This window comes from Eutrigla gurnardus (genome assembly GCF_963514095.1).
Source record: "Eutrigla gurnardus genome assembly, chromosome: 10".
NCBI classification, from domain to species: Eukaryota; Metazoa; Chordata; class Actinopteri; order Perciformes; family Triglidae; genus Eutrigla; species Eutrigla gurnardus.
The window spans coordinates 27,464,995-27,483,226 of NC_139924.1; the positions used below are offsets into that span (position 1 = coordinate 27,464,995).

General features: G+C 44.5%; 1 protein-coding gene across 4 annotated transcripts; it reads right to left on the reverse strand.

The window, feature by feature from the left end:
• Nucleotides 1–3,317: 3,317 nt before the first annotated feature.
• hic1 (hypermethylated in cancer 1) lies at nucleotides 3,318–17,174 on the reverse strand. Of its 4 annotated transcripts, none has more exons than XM_084020309.1 (2): nucleotides 16,933–17,174; nucleotides 3,318–11,863 (listed from the first exon to the last, which is right to left on the reverse strand). In XM_084020309.1, the coding sequence occupies exon 2, from the start codon at nucleotides 11,844–11,846 to the stop codon at nucleotides 9,642–9,644; it is 2,205 nt and encodes a 734-aa protein (XP_083876435.1). In that variant the 5' UTR covers nucleotides 11,847–11,863; nucleotides 16,933–17,174; the 3' UTR covers nucleotides 3,318–9,641. The 4 variants fall into 4 exon arrangements, with proteins under 4 accessions (XP_083876435.1, XP_083876432.1, XP_083876434.1 ...); XM_084020306.1 differs by having other exon boundaries at nucleotides 3,318–11,879; XM_084020308.1 differs by lacking the exon at nucleotides 16,933–17,174 and adding an exon at nucleotides 15,522–15,661 and having other exon boundaries at nucleotides 3,318–11,879.
• Nucleotides 17,175–18,232: the final 1,058 nt, after the last annotated feature.

Here is an 18,232-nt window from a genome sequence, read left to right on the forward strand (position 1 = left end):
TCTTGATATGACGATGTGATACTGAAAATAGCACCAGGAGCTCGCAGAAATCTTGTTTTTTTTAAATGCTTCCTGGAATTGAAGTGAATGTCCAAAATGGATTTTCTCTTTATATGACGATACACTTGTCTTCTTACACATGTGAACTCACACTTCCTAATCTCTCTCCTTTAGTGCTGACAGCTGAGTCACTTCAGGGCGTCTGTGTGTCCTGCAGAGTTTTTAAATGACTCTGCAGTCAACACCTTTGCCCTTCTCATGTCCCATCCACTCTACATCTGAAGCACCAGGTTACGCAAACTTCCAGTCTGCTGGAAAACCCGCTGATTATCTATGCACGCTTTCGTATTCCCAATTCAGGGTGAAAAAGGGTCTCGCCCAGCAAACACGGCTCACATCCTGGAAAGGGTTATTACTCCGTCCCTGAGCAAACACAGCATTCGCGTTCAACATATAAACAGGAATAAAAAGTCTACATTTCATTACCAGGTTGACCCAGGGCACCCGGTGCCCGACACCAGACACCTCAGACCTTTGTCATTTAATATGCGATGCCTCCGAGTGGCAGGACACGGCAGGTTGGAGGCATGCCTGCTGTCAGAAGGTCTGCTGGTGTCTCAGTGTGAGCTCCTCTCTTGGAGGCTTTTAGCCATCTTTTCTACGGGTTATGATAAAGTCACCGCGGAAACCCATCAGCTGTCGGGTCTGACGACAGATAAGCCTCTCGGGGGGCAAAGGAGGCGATATTTCTGTGGCTCCAGCGGATATCCGGGCCAAGATTTAAATTTTCCATGCGCTGCCCGTCGCTTACAGTCCCGATCAGCAACTTCAGACCTGGAGTCGGGAGTTGAGAGATGACACGTATACGACTGGATTGTTTCACAAGTAGCCAGTTTTACAAGCTAATTTTAAACCAATAAAAAGCGTACATCGTCATCGGAGCACGTCGCTACGAGGTCTGACGGGGGGAAAAAAACCACCAGCAACTTTTCAAACAAACTCTCAGGGTCGTCAAACTTCTTTGGAAGAAAGAATAAACATCACAATTTACAGATTAATAATCTGGTTCATATGCGCCTCAGCAAAAGCTTCAGGATCAACAAAGTTATAGTTTTCAAACCTCTCTTTTTCTCGTTTTTTTAACGTATCATATTTAAGCAGCTTGTATCAATGAACATTTCAAAACCGATTTAATAAAGCAGGTTTTTTTTTACCATAACCAACATTAAAAAATAATGAATGATTATAATAATAAGTAATGAATAATCATTCACCTGGCAAAAAAAATCAACCAGACGCAACTTTTGTTGCAACACAAAACATCATCTACTGTCAAATATATGCGTGCAAACATTCCCGGTAGCTTACGTAACACGAACGGCGTATTTCTACTGTTTATCTCGTAATCATCGCCACGGAGATAAAGTAGTTGCTGCTGTGATGAATTCCTTCTCAAAGTATAAACGGCTGTGCAAGACTGTATAAAATATGGAAGTAGTCTCTGTGACATCACCCGTAGATTTCTGAATAGTGAAGCTCAAAGTGGGTGGCCATCTTGGCAGTGACATCACAGTCTTGACTCCCAGCTGTGTCACTCACAGCGGCCACTCCGTCAATTATGTCTCAATGAATGCCTCAATATAATTTAAACGGGTGATTTATATCAAATTCACCCCACGTTCAGCTGTAAATATGTGTATTTCTGCTGTAAAGTTGGGCTATGCAATCAGACTTCTTTTTGCAGTCGCCCCCTGGTGTTCAGCAAAGACAATGCAAGTTTTAGGCACTTAAACTTCACTTTTCAGAACCGGAGGTTGCCTCCTGGTATTGAGTGGCTTTTGGAGCTACAACTTTTAGGCACTTCTACGTTGGCTAATAAGATCTGAATACGACTTCCAGTGGCCACTCGCGGTATTGCAGCGAAGTTGCCTGAAGCAACACGCAGCCCCACCCACCGGAGCCCCGAATATAAAGTGGTTCAGATAATCTGTCTGAACTGTTGGCCTGTTCGCCAGCTATCTGATCGTCTTGGACTTCATTGTAGTGATGTCACCATGGAGATCTCTGCAATGAATTTAGCGAGCACGATGTTCTCATCACCGATAGAAAAGATCATGACAAGTTAATTCCTGACCTTGGAAACGCTCGCTATCTTGAAAGTTCTGGAAAAGGTTTGTGAGTGGACTTTTGAGTTTTTGATAATAGACACAGTATGATGGCCACAACAATAAAACTCAGTGAAAACGGATGAGTTCATCACACCTGATGAATACACCTCCAGTTCAGGTTGATGATTTACAGCAGCTGAGAGAGAGGAAGAAAGAAAATGCTAATTTGTTTCATGTCAAGGCGGTAATTTTGTGGCAAGTTGCTTGATTCATATCAAACATCTGGAAGGCACTATTTCTTACGTGCTGGTGATAATAAGGTGATTTTCACACAGTGGAAAAGGATGTGTGTGTGTGTGTGTGTGTGTGTGTGTGTGTGTGTGTGTGTGTGTGTGTGTGTGTGTGTGTGTGTGTGTGTGTGTGTGTCTCTGGCTGGCTGGCTTTGCTCCTGCTGACAGAGTAATGGATCTGTTCATTGTTGCATGTGGACTGTGTGTGATGTATGAGATTCATTTGAAATTCTCTGTCTTAAATGAGGCACTCACATGTCTCCGTATTGGAGGACATAAAGTCGAAGGCGAATGCATTATCGGAAAATGAGTTGCTCGTCTTTTGCGGTCGCCGTCGGTGTGAAGCGGTTTTCGATCGTGGTCTTTTGTCTCATTTCTCTTTTTCATGTGAAACCCATATCGAACACGGTAAATGTGTCAAAAACACAAATGGTCGCTGTATGCTAAAGCTTTGATACGAAAGCTTTGATGTCATTTTTACTTTGATTAAATTCAAGAAAATATCACAGTTATCACATCTGAACAATAGTTAAATCGATGAAGGATTTCATTATTTGAATTATTACGTATAATTATTTGGATTTGAATTGGATGTGCAAAAAGAATAGTAAATAAATAACACATTTCCTCGTAAATCCGTTATGCAATTCACTTTATTGCCAAGTTGATTTTGAGTATAGTAACAAACAAAACAAACATGACATTTTTCACATTGGCTTTTAAAAAAAGTAAAAGCCTTATCAACATGATTTTTTTTATCAAGACACCATAATTAAATGAAATTTATAAAAACCCACAATTGAAATTTACACAAAAGAATTAACTATAAAAACATTTTGACATGCAATAAATACATTCATTTCTCTAAAGCAAAAAATATTGACAATGAAATGCCAAAAAAATACTGTTTTGGTTTGGGTTTTTTTGACGTATTGCTTTTAATTGTATGAAATGCTGGACATTACTGATGTGCCGTTCATGCCTGCTGGAATAAGATCTTCCACTGAAAAAAAAAAAATGTATTTCCATTGTAAATTAGTGATGTATGTTCTGTCGTGTTTTTTCTTTTCTTTTCCATCTCCACTGCTGTCTGCGTGGCAGTCTGTGTTACTGCTGAACTCCCAACCGGTCGGGTACAACCACCTCCAAACGTCACAGTGATCTTCATCAGATCATAATCCATCATTTCTACACATAACCTCGTTCCAAAACCAGAATAAGTGTGTGTGTGTGTGTGTGTGTGTGTGTGTGTGTGTGTGTGTGTGTGTGTGTGTGTGTGTGTGTGTGTGTGTGTGTGTGAGGACCCTGAGGCTCTGTAACATTTTTGGCACAGATTTTTTTGAGTGTGTGTGTTGGGTGGAAGCCGTCAGTGGAATCACCTTTTTCTTTTAATAATGGCTTTCTTTACAAGAAGCGACACTCCAAACGGAGCGGGGGGGAAGCCAAATTAAATCTGATCTAATCGGGAGCAGCGGTCTGCCATCCAGCTGTGTGTTCGCCACTATTTTTTGGTGAAATATCCAATCACATCAAATCTCCTGGACTCAACTTTTTCTCAAATTCAAATTCCTGCTTGTTTTTCCGTCCTTTTCACTCACTATTTGTCGTTTGACTTTAAACTTTTGGAGCAGAAACACTGTAAACGACAAAAGATTCAAGCCAAAGTCCACTTAGTCCGTCTTGTATGTGTTCAAGGTAAGAGACAGAAACAAGAGGTCCAAGCTAAACAGATGGAAGACGACACCGGCAGCCAGAACACCCCCCATCCCTCCCTCCGCCTCCCAGTTAAACTACAAAGAGCCTACTGTGGGTCGTGTGCTGATTGGGTGATAATTGTGAGGTCTGGAAAAAAGGATGACATCTCTGAGGGCACGCTGACATGAACATTAACATTAAAGGAAAACAAAAAAAACAAGCTTGACAATGACCGAGCATCAACAATAAAAAAGGCAAAACTTCATTTCCTCACAAGATAATTTCCTAAACGAGGGAATACCAGAATAAGGCGTGGGGGGGGGAGAAGGGGGAGGAAACTCACACAGCAGCCAGTTTTTCTTTGTGATTTACTGAAAGTTGTGACAATCAAGCACAGACTATTTTCTCTCCGTTTCTGCTTCTTTTCCTCTCGGGGCTCCGAACTTCTCCTCCTTCTCCATCTCAGTGCATGACTTGGCCGGTGCAGCCGAGGGCCCCGGCTCAATTGTGCAATTTCATACATGTTTACTTTACTGGCATCTTTCTGTGCATATTTTCCCCCCGAACATTTCCCCTCACATTATTCTGCATTTCCTCTACAACGATGTGCTGTCTTTAATCTCCCTTTGTAAGCCGTTTTCTTGGCTCGAGGATCAGAATACAATAACGATGTCAGACTTCGTCTTTTTTTTTTTTTTTTTTCATTTGGCCCGTCATCTGCTGTATTTTAACACATGCCACAAAGTTCATTTTGGAAATTGATCGGGGGGCTTAAAGAAAAAGAAAGTAGCTCCTCACATAAACATTTAGACAACTGTCTTCTTCTGCATGAAAAACAGCTGGAAGTAAGTGGATCATGGGAGAGAGGAGGGGAGGCGGCGGGCGCTGTGGGTCAGCGGTTTGTGTCGAGTGTAGAAGAGGGGACGGGGGGGGGAGCGGCGCTCCGAGGTAACGGGGCGGTGAACGAGCGTGGCCGAGTCGCCGCTGCAGGGAGGAAGAGGAGGGGAAGCTGAAAAAGAGCAAAGTGCCAGAGGAAAAAGGCAATTGTGGGACTTCTAGGGGATCATAAGAGTAATAAAAAAATAATCACAATACGATGATTTTTCCAGAAAAGTGCAGTTTGGGGAAATAAATGTAAAGCAGCTGCTTGTAATAAAGACTCGAAAGTGTCAAATGTCTGTGTTGGACGTGGCCTACGGGGGAAGGCGTCCGGACAGGTGCACCGCGTGGACACCTCCACCAGACGGCTTATTGCAGAGTCGGCAACACTCGCTATACTGAAGGCACATCTGTGTCGGCTGACTTTAAAGGCTTGTTTTGGTCTCGACGCCAAATCAAGGCTGGATTATTGATACTGTTTGGCTGTAGCTTACATTTGAAACGAGTCCTCATAAACAGAAATATGTACACTGGACGATAGTGGCATGTCTGCTCTCCACATTTGATGGCTTTCATAACGAGGCAAAGTCAACGTTGGTGAGAAGCTCAACTCGCTCGGTGTGGAAAGTACGAAGATCGTCTGCTGAATGCTTCAGGTTTTTTTTTTTTTTTTTGGCATGCATCAGGAAATACTGTTAACGTCAAAAGTGGGGAATGATTCACATCAAAGTCACACAGGTGACCTCGGCCGCCGCCGATGCTGGTAGAAAGCTTAGAGGCGTGCTCGGCATTTTTTTAACCTTAAATCTAAACCCTTTTTTGGTGCACTGGAGCTCATCTAGACGCTTTTTTTTTCTTTACTTCTATACTGTTAGTGTTATAAAAATTACGGGGCCCGGGACGGTTGCCATAACAACATTAGAAAGGAATGGCCTTAAAAAAAGGAATAATCTCTCATTTTGAATATCTCATTTAATACAACTAATAAATTGTGTTAAATGCCTCGTTTTATTACTTTCAGAACATCTTCATCAAAACCACTTTGGTGACGAGGGTTTTCTGGGTAGCTGTCTCGTATAAATTACATTAGCGGAGGCATATGGCAATAAGCCCCCAGGGGGGGAGTGGCTACACCAGCAAATTGAAACAAGACTTTTGTAATTTTACTAAATGAATCAACCACAGAGCAATAAAGAAATACTGACAGTTTAAAAAAAAATAAAAAATCTATCCCTTTATATTGATAACCTACCAATTGTATTATTTTTATGTAAATGGAATAAAGGAAAAACATTCCTGCGACCAAAAGGATGCCAAACAATTTTTTTTTTATCCACAACATCCTCAAATTGTAACAGAACGTCTTCCTCCGCCGCGCGGCCTTTAAAGCCCCGGCAATGTGGTATCGCCATGATACTGAGCAGAGGTCTGTTCCCAAAGAGCCAGCAGGGGAAGGAAAGGAGAAGATACAGTCCGCTCGTTTCTGAATGGAGGGTTTTTTAGAAGTACGAACAGGCTTTCATAGCGAGACAATGGCTCGCGTCCACCCCGCTGCGCTCTGCCTTCTCCCTCCCCATTCTCGTCCCTCTCTATCTGCCTCTGAGCAGAAACACACGGCACATCCTGCTCAACACAGCGCGCCAGCCAAGAGTTCACTTCCTGCTCCTCAGCTCTTCTCCTTCACACCGACCCCTATTCCCAGGACATGCCTTTTAACGGCCCCTGTTGCATTCGCTCGAATGGCACCGGGGCGACGTGCAAACACCCCCCACCTCCTTTTTTCTTTAACGTCGCACATCCTCCAGAAACCTTCAGCCATTATCTCGCTCTTTTCCCTCCTGCACAGATTTGGAGTGACAGTGGAAACAACTTTGTGTTATTTTAATGGTGCATGGAAGGGGAAAGGAGGAGACAGATTTTCATTTAAACTAGTGAATGAGAAGGAGCGAGGGGACTGAAATTCCCACGACTGTCGCTTCCCACATTCTTTTAGCACGTTGAGCAGGTTGTCACTGTTAATATTTAATTTAAGCTTTTTATTCGTTGCAGCTAAACTAAAAGAGCCGACTTCCTGCGTGCACGTCTGGCCTCAGTCTGACTGAAGTTCACCAACCTCTGGAGTAAATATGAGGCTGGTTTTTGTACTCGCCACTGCTCGCCTGTTAAAGGAAGTACTGAGGATGCATCGTTTCTGATGGAGAAGTTTCAAAAGACTCGTTTTCCGAAGATCAATGCCATCGTGGAGTGCATTTTTGTTAAATTCACAAAGAGCCGGTTAAGATGCCACCAAAATGACTTTGCCTCGTGTAATAACAAATGGTCAGACAGACACAAGCCTCTTTGAGGACGACACAATAGAAAATGTATACCGCATAGTAAAAGTAAAAACAACAACAACATTGTTAATATCACATGTTATTTCTCGTCCGTAAAACTGTAACAAACAAATGTATAAACACAGAAATAACCACAGGTTTAACACAGGACAACTGCCCTGTTAATAAGAAAATAAAAAAAAATAAAAAAAAGTGTGTGTTGACATTGTAATTTGAAAAAAGGCTTAGTAAAGCTTAGCGTCCCCACGCTGGGTTCAGTCCTGAGGTAAGCACCAGTTTCACGTGCGCTGCTTTCAGTTCAAATCAGAATAAAAAGAAAAAGGAAGTGACAGAAAACATTTGATATGATCATATGCTACAGAGAAGAAGCCCTTAAATTATTGTTGCATCTAAAAAAAAAAAAGGAAGAAGAAGAAGAAAAAAACAATCCCAAAGGTCAGGCACATTGTCTCTGTTTTCTTTTTAAAGCCTTTCAGATTCACCACGTCTATCACAGTGTATTTATGGCTTTAGTCTTCACATTCACCCACTGAGGTTGGCATTGGCACTATAGTGGTCAGGCATTTTTTTAAATCTGAATCAAGGACCAGTTAAAAAAAAAAAAGGAAAAGGCCAGCATGTTTTTTTTTTTTTGTTGGAATAAACATTTTAAAAGTAAAAAAAATGTGCCGTCAACTCACAACCTTTCTAAGTGCTCTTGTGTGTTCAAGGCTGGTCGGCCCAACACAGGAATATGTCACTCTTTGTTTTCCACGTTTCTATACCAGCAAGGGGGGGAGGGGGGGGGCGTTCGCTCGGCTCGGACGTTAATAAGTGGATCAGAGGGGTACGATGGCAGGCATGAAATGGGACATCACGCCGGCGAGCAGCGGGAGAAAGTGAGATTTCACAGGGATTACTGAGGCACAGCAGCTGGGGCGTGCTGCTCGCCCGCTGGAAGGCCCCGAAAAACCTCCTTGTGTTCATATCGCGGACAGATTAGCAGCTCACTCTCTGTGTGTGTGTGTGTGTGTGTGTGTGTGTGTGTGTGTGTGTGTGTGTGTGTGTGTGTGTGTGTGTGTGTGTGTGAGAGAGAGGAGTGCTTCCTAAGGCAAAGGGCTGAGCTCACGTTGGCCTGTCAACAGTAGCAGGCCTCCCAGACAACAGACTACAGGGAAAGGGAGGTCAAATGTGAGGTCAGCGACTTAATCATCGCGCCGCTGCTCTTTTGACAGTAAAATTAAAGATTTTTTTTGTGCCATTAATTCTGACCCGGTTGTCCTCTCAACCCCAGCATTTTTTTCCTGCTTCGGTCCGCGATTGTAAATATTACACAACGTCAGAGGCAACACCCAAAAATGCTTCGTCTACACCATGAGATGAAGCTGCACTCCTCGTGAACGGGGGGATTAGTGTGTCATCAGTTGGGTATGTGCAATCATGTCCCAGCTATGAGATCACAGGGCCGTGCTTACCGCATCTCAATAACAACCGAAAGGCGAAAAGGGAAGTTAAGTCGAAAATGCGAAGGAAGTTTCAGCTCAAGGGAAGGGTTTACGAGCTGAGTGTACGGCTGATTAAGCTAACATTACTACATCACTTAGTATGAGTCTTTATCCGCCCAAAGTATGTGACGGGGAGTGGGTTACTTTTTAAAAATAAAACGGAGGAGACTTTACCAAAATGCTGTGAAGCAATTGCTTTTATCGTTCAGTGGTTTCCTTGATGGGAACACGATTTGGAGAAGCTGGAGAGTGAGATACAAAAAATGTCCAGTACCCCCAATTAATAATATATATATAAATATATATTTATCCTCCCATTTAACGTCCAGTAGAGTTCTTTTGGTAAAAGTTCCACTCGGGTCTGGACCGAAACCCTGAACCTTTTATGTGCTTTATTTATTTTTTGTACACAGATGATTCTTAATAATACACAGGTTTGGGGTCAACAGTTTCTCTTTGGATTTCACCATATACAAAAATAAATTAAAACACTTTTTTTGGTATTCAATTTGTCACTTTGGCTCATTGGATTTCATTTTTTTTTTCCTTTTAAATGTTTGCTTGCATACTCTGGTACATAAATACTGTACTTTGAGTGAGTGTCTCTTGGCCAGAGCACAGAGCTCCGAATGTGAAGGAGGACTTTAGGATACATTAGATGCATAGAAAGGCACTTTGGAGTCTGTTGGTGTGCATGATGAACAGGCCGACTCCTCTCGGCCTGAGTCTGAGGTGCAGAGGAGATATGGAGTTGAGGTGAACGGCTTTACAATACTGCAAGTTGTGTGAGTGTGTGTGTGTGTGCACACAGACCTATTGGTGATTGGCATGTATACAGGTCGCGTGGTCTTAGCTGGGTGAGTAGCGGTCAATGGTGCGGCCTTCGGAGAGGGCCTGTTGGGGAGGGGGGAGGGGTTGGCCCAGGACGTCCATCTTGTCGTGGGTGAGGCCCAGATGCTCCGACGCCAGTTTGGACAGCGGGTAGAGGCTCTCCATGACCTTCGCGTCGGCTACCAGTTGCTGCTGGGCTTGGATGAGAAGCTCGTTGGCCTTCTCCGGCTTCAGCCCCAGATGCTCCGCCGCGTATTTACTCAGAGGATAGATGCCCTCGGCAAAGTCCAGCTTCAGCTTCCCGTCCGTTGTCAGGCCCCCCGCCGTCCCGCCGCTGCTGTGCATCTTCATGTGGCTGATGAGGTTGCGTTGCTGGGCGAACTTTCCTCCGCACACCTGACACTCGTAGGGCTTCTCCCCGGAGTGGATGCGCATGTGCTCGGTGAGGCGGTACTGGCGGGTGAAGCGCATGCCGCAGGAGTCGCAGGCAAAAGGCTTGAGGCCCAGGTGGCTACGCATGTGGCGCGTCATGGTGCCCCGCTGCGTGAACTTCTTGCCACAGATGCTGCAGGGGTAAGGCCGGGTCAGCCAGTGGGTCTTCTCGTGTTGCCGCAGGGTGGCCGGGTCTTTGTAGGACTTCTCGCAGGAGGAGCAGCGGTAGGGTCGGATCATCTCCCCGATGCCCCCCGAGCCCAGACCCTGGCCGGACTTACTCTCCAGGTGGGACAGACTGTTCAAAGTGTTGCTGTTGTTCAGGCTCCCATAACCGTTTGTGTTGGCGCTGACGTTTTTGTTGCCGCCACTATTGCTGTTTCCCATCTCCCCGCCGGAGTTGCCGTACAGCTCTTCTTCCGTGTGCGTCTCCACGTGTGCGTTGAGCTGCTCCGAGCTCGGGAAGCCTTTGTCACAGGGAATGCAGACGTACAGATTGTCCCCGAAGCTCTCCGGGTCGTACGGCATGTGGAACCTCCCCATCGGCCCGGAAGGGGACGGCCGGCCTTCACTGCTGCCCGTCTCCTCTGTGCCCGACCCACTCTTGTCATCTCCTCCTTCGCTCTCCTCCCCGGCCTTGTTGTGGTTGTGATGCCGGTCTCCGTTTTCACCCCCCTCCTCCTCCTCCTCGTCTTCGTCGTCGTCTTCGGCTGTGTACGACAGGGGCTCGTGTTTCACCCAGCGGTAGATGTTGCCCATATCTCTGCCCGCCTCGCCACCATCCGTGGGGGTGTCGGGGCTTGGGGGGCACGGGTAGCGGTCCCTGCCTTGGGAGCTGGAGCGATGCAGGTGGGGGAGGTGTGGGCCGAGGGGCTGGTTGAGATGGGAGAAAGGTGGAGGAGTGAGGGAGCTTCCCTGGTCGGTCGACTCCATTTTTTCTGAGGGGAAGGCCCGTCCGTTGGTCCCATGTAGGGGACTGGCGCGGCCGCTCAGAGTGCCGTCTCGCTCCTCGTCGTTGTGAGCGTTCGCCAGATGGGAGTGGGACGGCGTGTGCTGAGAGTTGGGGCTTTTCTTGGAGAGGTCAAGGCCGAAGTTGGGGGAGCAGTTCCTGTCGGGGTGGGCTGGGCGGCCGAGCTGAGCGGGCAGAGCCGCCTGCATGGACGGGAACACCTGAGAGCCGTGGACGGAGGTCGGAGCGTACAGCTCCCCGGCATGGATGGCCAGTCGGTGGGGAACTAGCTCCTCTAGTGGTGATGCCCGGGTTGCATGGCTATTCAAAATCCCTCCCGGAGGGCAGGATTGAATGACAGGAGTGGAAATCCTATACCTGCCACCACTCCCTAAACCCATGCTGTTGGGCCCGATCTTTGGGTAAGGCAGAAATGCAGGACCTGGACGGGGCGTGTACTTGCCATTTCTTTTCAGCTTCTTTTTGCACAAAGCCACTAAGTCGAGCAGCTGAAGGTAGCTGGCCGCTGCCAACACGGCCCCTAGATTGGTTTCAGTGGGAGAAGCGGGGTCACAGTCGCTAAGGCGGCCGGTGTAGATGTAGTCCAGAATGACCCTGAAAACCCCGGGACTCACCATCTCGTGGTCGAGGTTGATTAGATTGTCATGGACCACCAAAGATTTCAAGTAGAGACTGCTGGCAGCCAGAATGTTCTTGTGAGCTCTGAAGAGGGCGTTCTGCACCACGATGATGACATCACACAGGAAGCCCTTGGTGCGCTGGCTGTTGAGCTGCAGGAGGAGATCCCTCGCGTGACTTGGAACTTCCATGGCACCCAGCATCGTCTTCAGTCCGCCACCTGCAACAATAGATATCTGTAAAACATCATGCGGCAGTCAGCATTTCAGTAACAAAAGCACAATTCATGTCTTTTTTTCTTTCTTTTTTTTGCACCATAAGAATAATCACTGATTCATTTTAGAAAAGGAATCTACACATCCGGCTATAAAAAGTACATATTTGAGATTTGAAAGTCTTTAAAGAAAATTAAAAATTGCATACATTCATGAAAACTCCTAATTCAGTTTACAATGTTTAATTAATATATTCCATGCAAGGGAACATGCCGTTAAGTGCACATTAAGGCCACTCAGTAGTGAACTTTTGCTGAAGGTGAGCGGTTTGGATGCTTGTCTCATTATCAGAAATTGAAGTATACACATTCATTTCCTCTGTGGTGAGAAGCAAGAAAAAAAAAATTCAGAGAACAGCAGATATGAATTCTGTAACCACTGGCTTCCTGATAAAGTATTCCAGAAGTGGCCGTGTTCGAGTTTTAAACAAAGCCAGGGATGAATGTTTCACAAGTGTGATGAACAGCAGGTATAAACCTGCATCCAAAAAAAGACTCCGGCTCCCCTTTCTGTCATATAAGGAACAGGGACAGAACGGGATGTAAATCAACATGGTTTCAGATTCTTTTTTTTTTTTTACATTGAGATGAGCTCCAGGAATCTACATGCGCACACACACACACACACGTACGCACACACACACCTACACACACGCACACACACACACTCAAATATCAACACTTATTGTTCCATCAAGCCTAAAATAAACTGCATGAGCTGCATGCATGAAACGCCGTGTATTGTCCAACCAGTGGCATCTGAGGATAGTTTACTTATGAGATTAAACGCCTCAAACTATTCCCTCAGGGCTTAGACTCAGTGATGGGAAACAAGCTACTAAACAAATATCATGTCATCCGTCTGATTATGGTCTTCCTGACACCAGCTCATTCACTTCTTGTTTATTTCATTCATTGTACGCGCTGAACGGGGGGGTTGAATTTAAGTCAAATAAACCTCGGCGGAGGAATTCTGCAGAATCCCGAACAAAAATTAAAAAAAAGACACGTAACTTTTATCTGCTCTGCTGATTAAAAAGTGTGTGTGCTCTTGTTTTTTGGTGGGGAATGCATGTTCAGCATCAGGCCGATAACATCGCGGACACGTCATCGCCGATGAAATGGAAAAAGACATCCAGCTAGAGATCATGCATGAGATGTCATCAAACGTGTAAAAAAAGTAAGCTGCTGTCATATCTACACCTTTTTGATTTGTATGCTATTTATTCCTTATTATCTGGTTGTGACTGTGTTTTTTAAAAAACAACAAAAGAGGCTATGAATTTAAAAAGAAGGCGGCGAGCAGGACAGGTTGAAGGTGGTTCTACGCTCCATCATGTCCCCCCGCTTGTCATCTAGAGTGTTTCCACTTCTGGTTTCTGTCTGGCTTGGATTACGCAACGCTCATATTTGACTATAAATTTCAACGTCGGCCAGATCAAACGTGTTTAGAAGTGAGGCTGATGTGAGCAATAGGCCCTAAACGCGCTGAACTCCCCCCTCCCTGTTTGCATCGAGGTGGCGTTTGGCTCTCTGGCTGCTGGTTCTACTGTTGGTGACACGTCCTCGCACGCACATTCCCGTCTGTCTGCGGCGCCTCGTCACCCTGCGCCGTTACATCACAATCAACCTTTTTCCTATGAATTATTACAGAACATTTAAACCCACATAATCCAACACGTCTGTGCACCTGCAATGTGCTGTGCATGCAACAAATAATCTTTTTGGTCATTGTGGTAGCAACAGTTTCTGTGGGTTTCCCATCGACACAATAAGAGTCTCTTCTCGTCATCTAAATGAGCCTTTATAAGAAGCTCTAAAAACTCTGAGCCGGCCGTTCTGACGGAAGCTAAAGATCACTGCAAAACATGTTTTTATAAAACTCTTGATCTGGAGGGCATGTGTAAGCTCACAGCATCCTGTGAGGAAGCCATCAACGATTGCAACGATATTTGAGTCAGCGAGCGAGCCTGCTGCACACGACCTCCTCGTTGAATGCATTCACAGCCTTTTTTGGGGTTTTCGGCTCCTTTTCACGGCTCTGCTGTATCAAACGGGTCTGAATTCAACCGGATCCGGGTCGGACACATGAAGTCCTCAGAGGAGAGTCCTTGTGACGCACGGCTGTCTCCATCTATCTTGTTAACGAGCCGCCAACATGCTGAGGAGACTCACATGATGGTGATGTATAGTTCACGGCGATGGCATTAGAGGGACATTTACTGTCCTCGTGTGTTTTTTGTCCGAGCGTCTTACCTCTGACATGCAGTCACATAAACACTCACAGACGTCTGCTGAAACCCTTGTGTTGACATTTTATTTCCCTTCAGTTCAATTAGCTGCCCAGCTCACTGCTGCCTTGTTTATTATAGAAGCCATCTGACTTCATGCAGTCCATGTTCAATTTGTGAGGCAACAAAAAATGAGCAAGAATATATTTTTCTGTAGTTTTTCTATAATTAAAAAAAATGTGTGATGAATAAGAACATTTGAGTTATAGAAACTCCTGAAGCTTCATGATGGGTGAATATGTTCAGTTTAGTCAGCGTCAGTTTCCTGTGTGATTGCTGCAATCTAAAAAAAACAGCACACATTTATAAAATAAGCATGTTTGATCTGCGTGGGAAGAGCAGAGCACAGGGTGATTTTGCAAATCAACACGTATAATTAAGCGTTTCATCGCATTTAATGGCGTTCAGGTTTCACAGCAGATTCATCCATTTTAATACCCTTTATTTCTAATTTCTAATCCAAATCCATACGCTATATATTTATTTATAAAAAGCATGTTTGTTGTAGGAGAGGCTTGAGTCCGGAGGTTTAAGTGCGTCGTCCTGTCCGAGACTTTAATCCGGTTTGCGTTTTTGCGCATAAACCGAATCACGAGGAGGAGAAAGGAGTGTTTAAAAAAGGCCACTTTATCTGCTCTGAAAGAGCCCGAAACCAGCAACAGGAGCTGCGAGCTGCTTTGTGCGTCTCCATCACGCAGCTGCTGCGTCTCCGGAGCTGTCAAGCAGCTTCACACGCAGATAATACGTAGAAACCGCAGGAAACCGGGCATTCATAAACTAAAAATATCACCTTTAATATTCGTTAATGTGTCGTGACTGTATTTATTACGCACAGCGTTTACCTCATCTAATAACCATGATTATGATTTTACTGTTGCTTCCTTATTTAATTTATTACTTAAAAAGCTGAAGTTCCCCTTTTTATAGATTTCGATGTTCCCTTTAACCTTTGCATTATAATAATAATTAAACTCAACTCAAGTGGTGACTTTTATTTATTTTTTTACATTTTGCAGATTTGAAGATTTAAAGCGACATCAAACTGAACCAGAATGATTTTTATAAAGGAACTGTTTAATTAATTATTCGGAAAAAAAAAACGAAATGAAATGCGTAAAAAAAAAGTTCCTTGTCGTTTTAAAAAAATATATAGTGGTGAAGAAAGCGAGGCAAAATGCTACGTGATATAAAATAGTAATATTTCAACCATTCAGTAGAAAACTATATATCCCTCTCGGGCACGCGCTGCACATTTACATGAATTAATAGGTAAAAGCGATGCATCGATCTGCTCTGCTCGTATCAGCTCTTACCTGCATGCCCGACGTCTTCTGCCATCCGATCTAAGTCTCCCTTAATGATCATCTCAGCAGTCGAGGAGTCATATCTGACGTTTCAGCTTTCAACTGCCAGCCTCCAAAAAACCATGCCAGTTTTCCGAGCGCGTCTGCCAGCTCTTTTTTTATGATTATTAATTGATATGAATTTCTTGTCGCTCCTTAGGTCCGTCCTCCCACCCACTTCCCTCCCTCTCTCCCTCTCTCTGTCTCTGCCCCTCCTCTCCTCTCTTTCTCATCCCCTTCTATAAAAAAAAAACAGCATCAGTTTCCTCCTATTTTTTTTCTTTTCTAGTAATTTCCTTAGCTATTTTTGAGTCGGAGCAATAACGCGCACCGGGATGATAATGGAGCCTCTATGCGCCTTAAGTGTTTTAGCGCCCCGTGTGATGTCAGTCTATAATAAAACTAAAAGGTAAAATCGAGGGCAGGAACTTCAAGTGACCCCGACTTCAACTTCTCAACACATCGTCTTAAAGAGACAGGCAGCCGCTGAGTGTGTGTGTACGTGTGTGTGTGTGTGTGTACGTGTGTGTGTGTGTGTGTACGTGCGCATGTATGTTGCATATTTATGATCTGCGCACTCGCACTTTAGAGAAGAGTTAAATGATGGAGAGAACCGGTTTACTGTTCACTTTCACGTCCAGGATCTTCAAGGACTTACACTGACCCCCCCCCCCCCCCCCCTTTCCAAAACAAAACCATATTTAATTTAATTTCGCCCTCAAGGCCAAACTTCAATCAAAATCCACCACAGCCTTTGTGTATTTAAGCTGTTCCTATATTCTTTAATTGCACTATTTAAATAAAGTAACGTGTATGAATCCTCTCTCAGGTAAAACACCTGCTGTGGGTGAAATAAAACGTCACCTTGATGGGGACGTGTGCACAAGCACAGCAGGGCCTCATGTTTAACCAGCCTTAAATGTGTTGGTGTGCAAATATTCTGATCATAACTAATAAAACCCACTTTCCCACTTTAAATTAATTGCGTTAATATTTTTGCATGCAGTCATCTAAGTCAGCATCCCAATAAATGATTAAGAACGTTTTATTCATGTGGCTTTTTCTTACTTTCAGCGTCCTGGAGGATTTAAATATTGTCAGGGTTGAACATTGGAAGAAAACAACCAGTTTTTAATGCAGCCGAAGTGGCTGTATCAGATCGGCTCGAGGCCGGATGTGCTCATATGATCCAGATGCTCGAGCTTTGACGTGACGGACGGCGACGAGGCTCGAAAACCAAAGGACTTTTAAAGCGCGTAAAAGCGCAAAGTCGCCGCAGAAGTCCAGTCAACACGCCGCTCATCGCGTCACTCAGGCGGCTGCATGAATGTCATCCCCACCCACACCCACCCCCTGCCTCTCTGCGGGATCACAGTCTTACCTCGGACTCATGTCTGGTGCTCTGCCCGTGTGTCTGCTCTCCTTTTCGGCATTCCCTCATTAGGAGCTCCGCTGGTTTCCTCCGAGTCCAAAGCTCTCTCTTTCTCTCTCTCTCCCCAAAAAAACACCCTCTCGTCCGCGTAATTTCGCAGCCCTCCGTCTCCCCGTGTCCCCCTGCCTTCACGCTCTTCCACACACCGAATATCTCACGTGTTAACAAGACTATCTGACACTTCAGACTGTGATGGGGTCCGGTCGGACCACATCTGCCGGCGGAGACTTAGCGCGCACAGCGACACCCAATGGCGCATCGGCGCGGCAGCGGGTCCCGTTGGTCTCATCAAGGGGAGGGGGGGTATTCAGATAGTTTCCTTTTTTACTTAAAAAGCACAAAAGCAACCACGTGTAGAATACTTTAAGTACCTTTATTGCTTTTAATACCAGGCTCTGTGATAGTTTAATCTCTAACGATGTGTCTCATATCTATTCTTATTGTTCTGATTAAATGGTTTCTATGTCGTAAACGTGTTATTTGATCTCAGCTAAAGTATTGAAGTAAAGCAGTCAGATAAACGTTGTGGAGTAGAACAGAATCAAATGTTAATGTAAATTCCAAATACATCAAGAATTTGACTCAAGTACAGCACGTGAGTACGTTTACTTACAGTGAAATTAATAATAAAAATTACAGTTTGCAAAAGAAAAAGATGGTTTTTGATGCTCTGGTTATTTTTTACATGTAATCCTGGATTAGTTCAATTTATGTGATAAAAGTAATTGAGGGAGCATCTTCAGAGAAATAAAAGTCTGTATATTGCTTTTAAATCAGGGTTTGTACGGGTGCTGGAAATCCTTGAGTTTTAGTGTGGTGTTTTCAAGGTTTTAAAAGTGCTTGGATTTATACTAAAGGTCTTGAAATGTGTGTTGTATGTGATGACATCTATGATAGAACAGAGAAAAGAAGATCTCCATATTTGAGGGACTGAAAACAGCATTTTGTGACATTTCTTTATGAAAAAGTACTTTTGATGATGAACAGATGATGAAAATAGTTGGTGATTATATTTCTGTGGATCTGTTAGTGGAATTAGTTTTCCTTTCATTTGTGGTCCTTCTGTAAAAAGCTGTCTCCAAACATCATGTTGGTTGTTTAGAGGACAATAACATCTCATTTAATGTGATGAACAAGTGACATAATAACTAGACTGAATACTGACCATTGGATTGATACAAATATGGAGTTTACCACAGCTGGGAGGGGCTGGAAAAGCTTGAAATGCACCTGGAAATGCTTAAATCGT

Excerpts from the sequence above, each read along its gene's own strand:
- hic1 (XM_084020306.1), bottom strand. The coding sequence starts at position 16,992 with ATGAGGGAATGCCGAAAAGGAGAGCAGACACACGGGCAGAGCACCAGA. Across the intron at positions 11,880-16,932 it reads GCACCAGACATGAGTCCGAG|ATATCTATTGTTGCAGGTGG; the intron begins GTAAGACTGTGA and ends GATGTTTTACAG.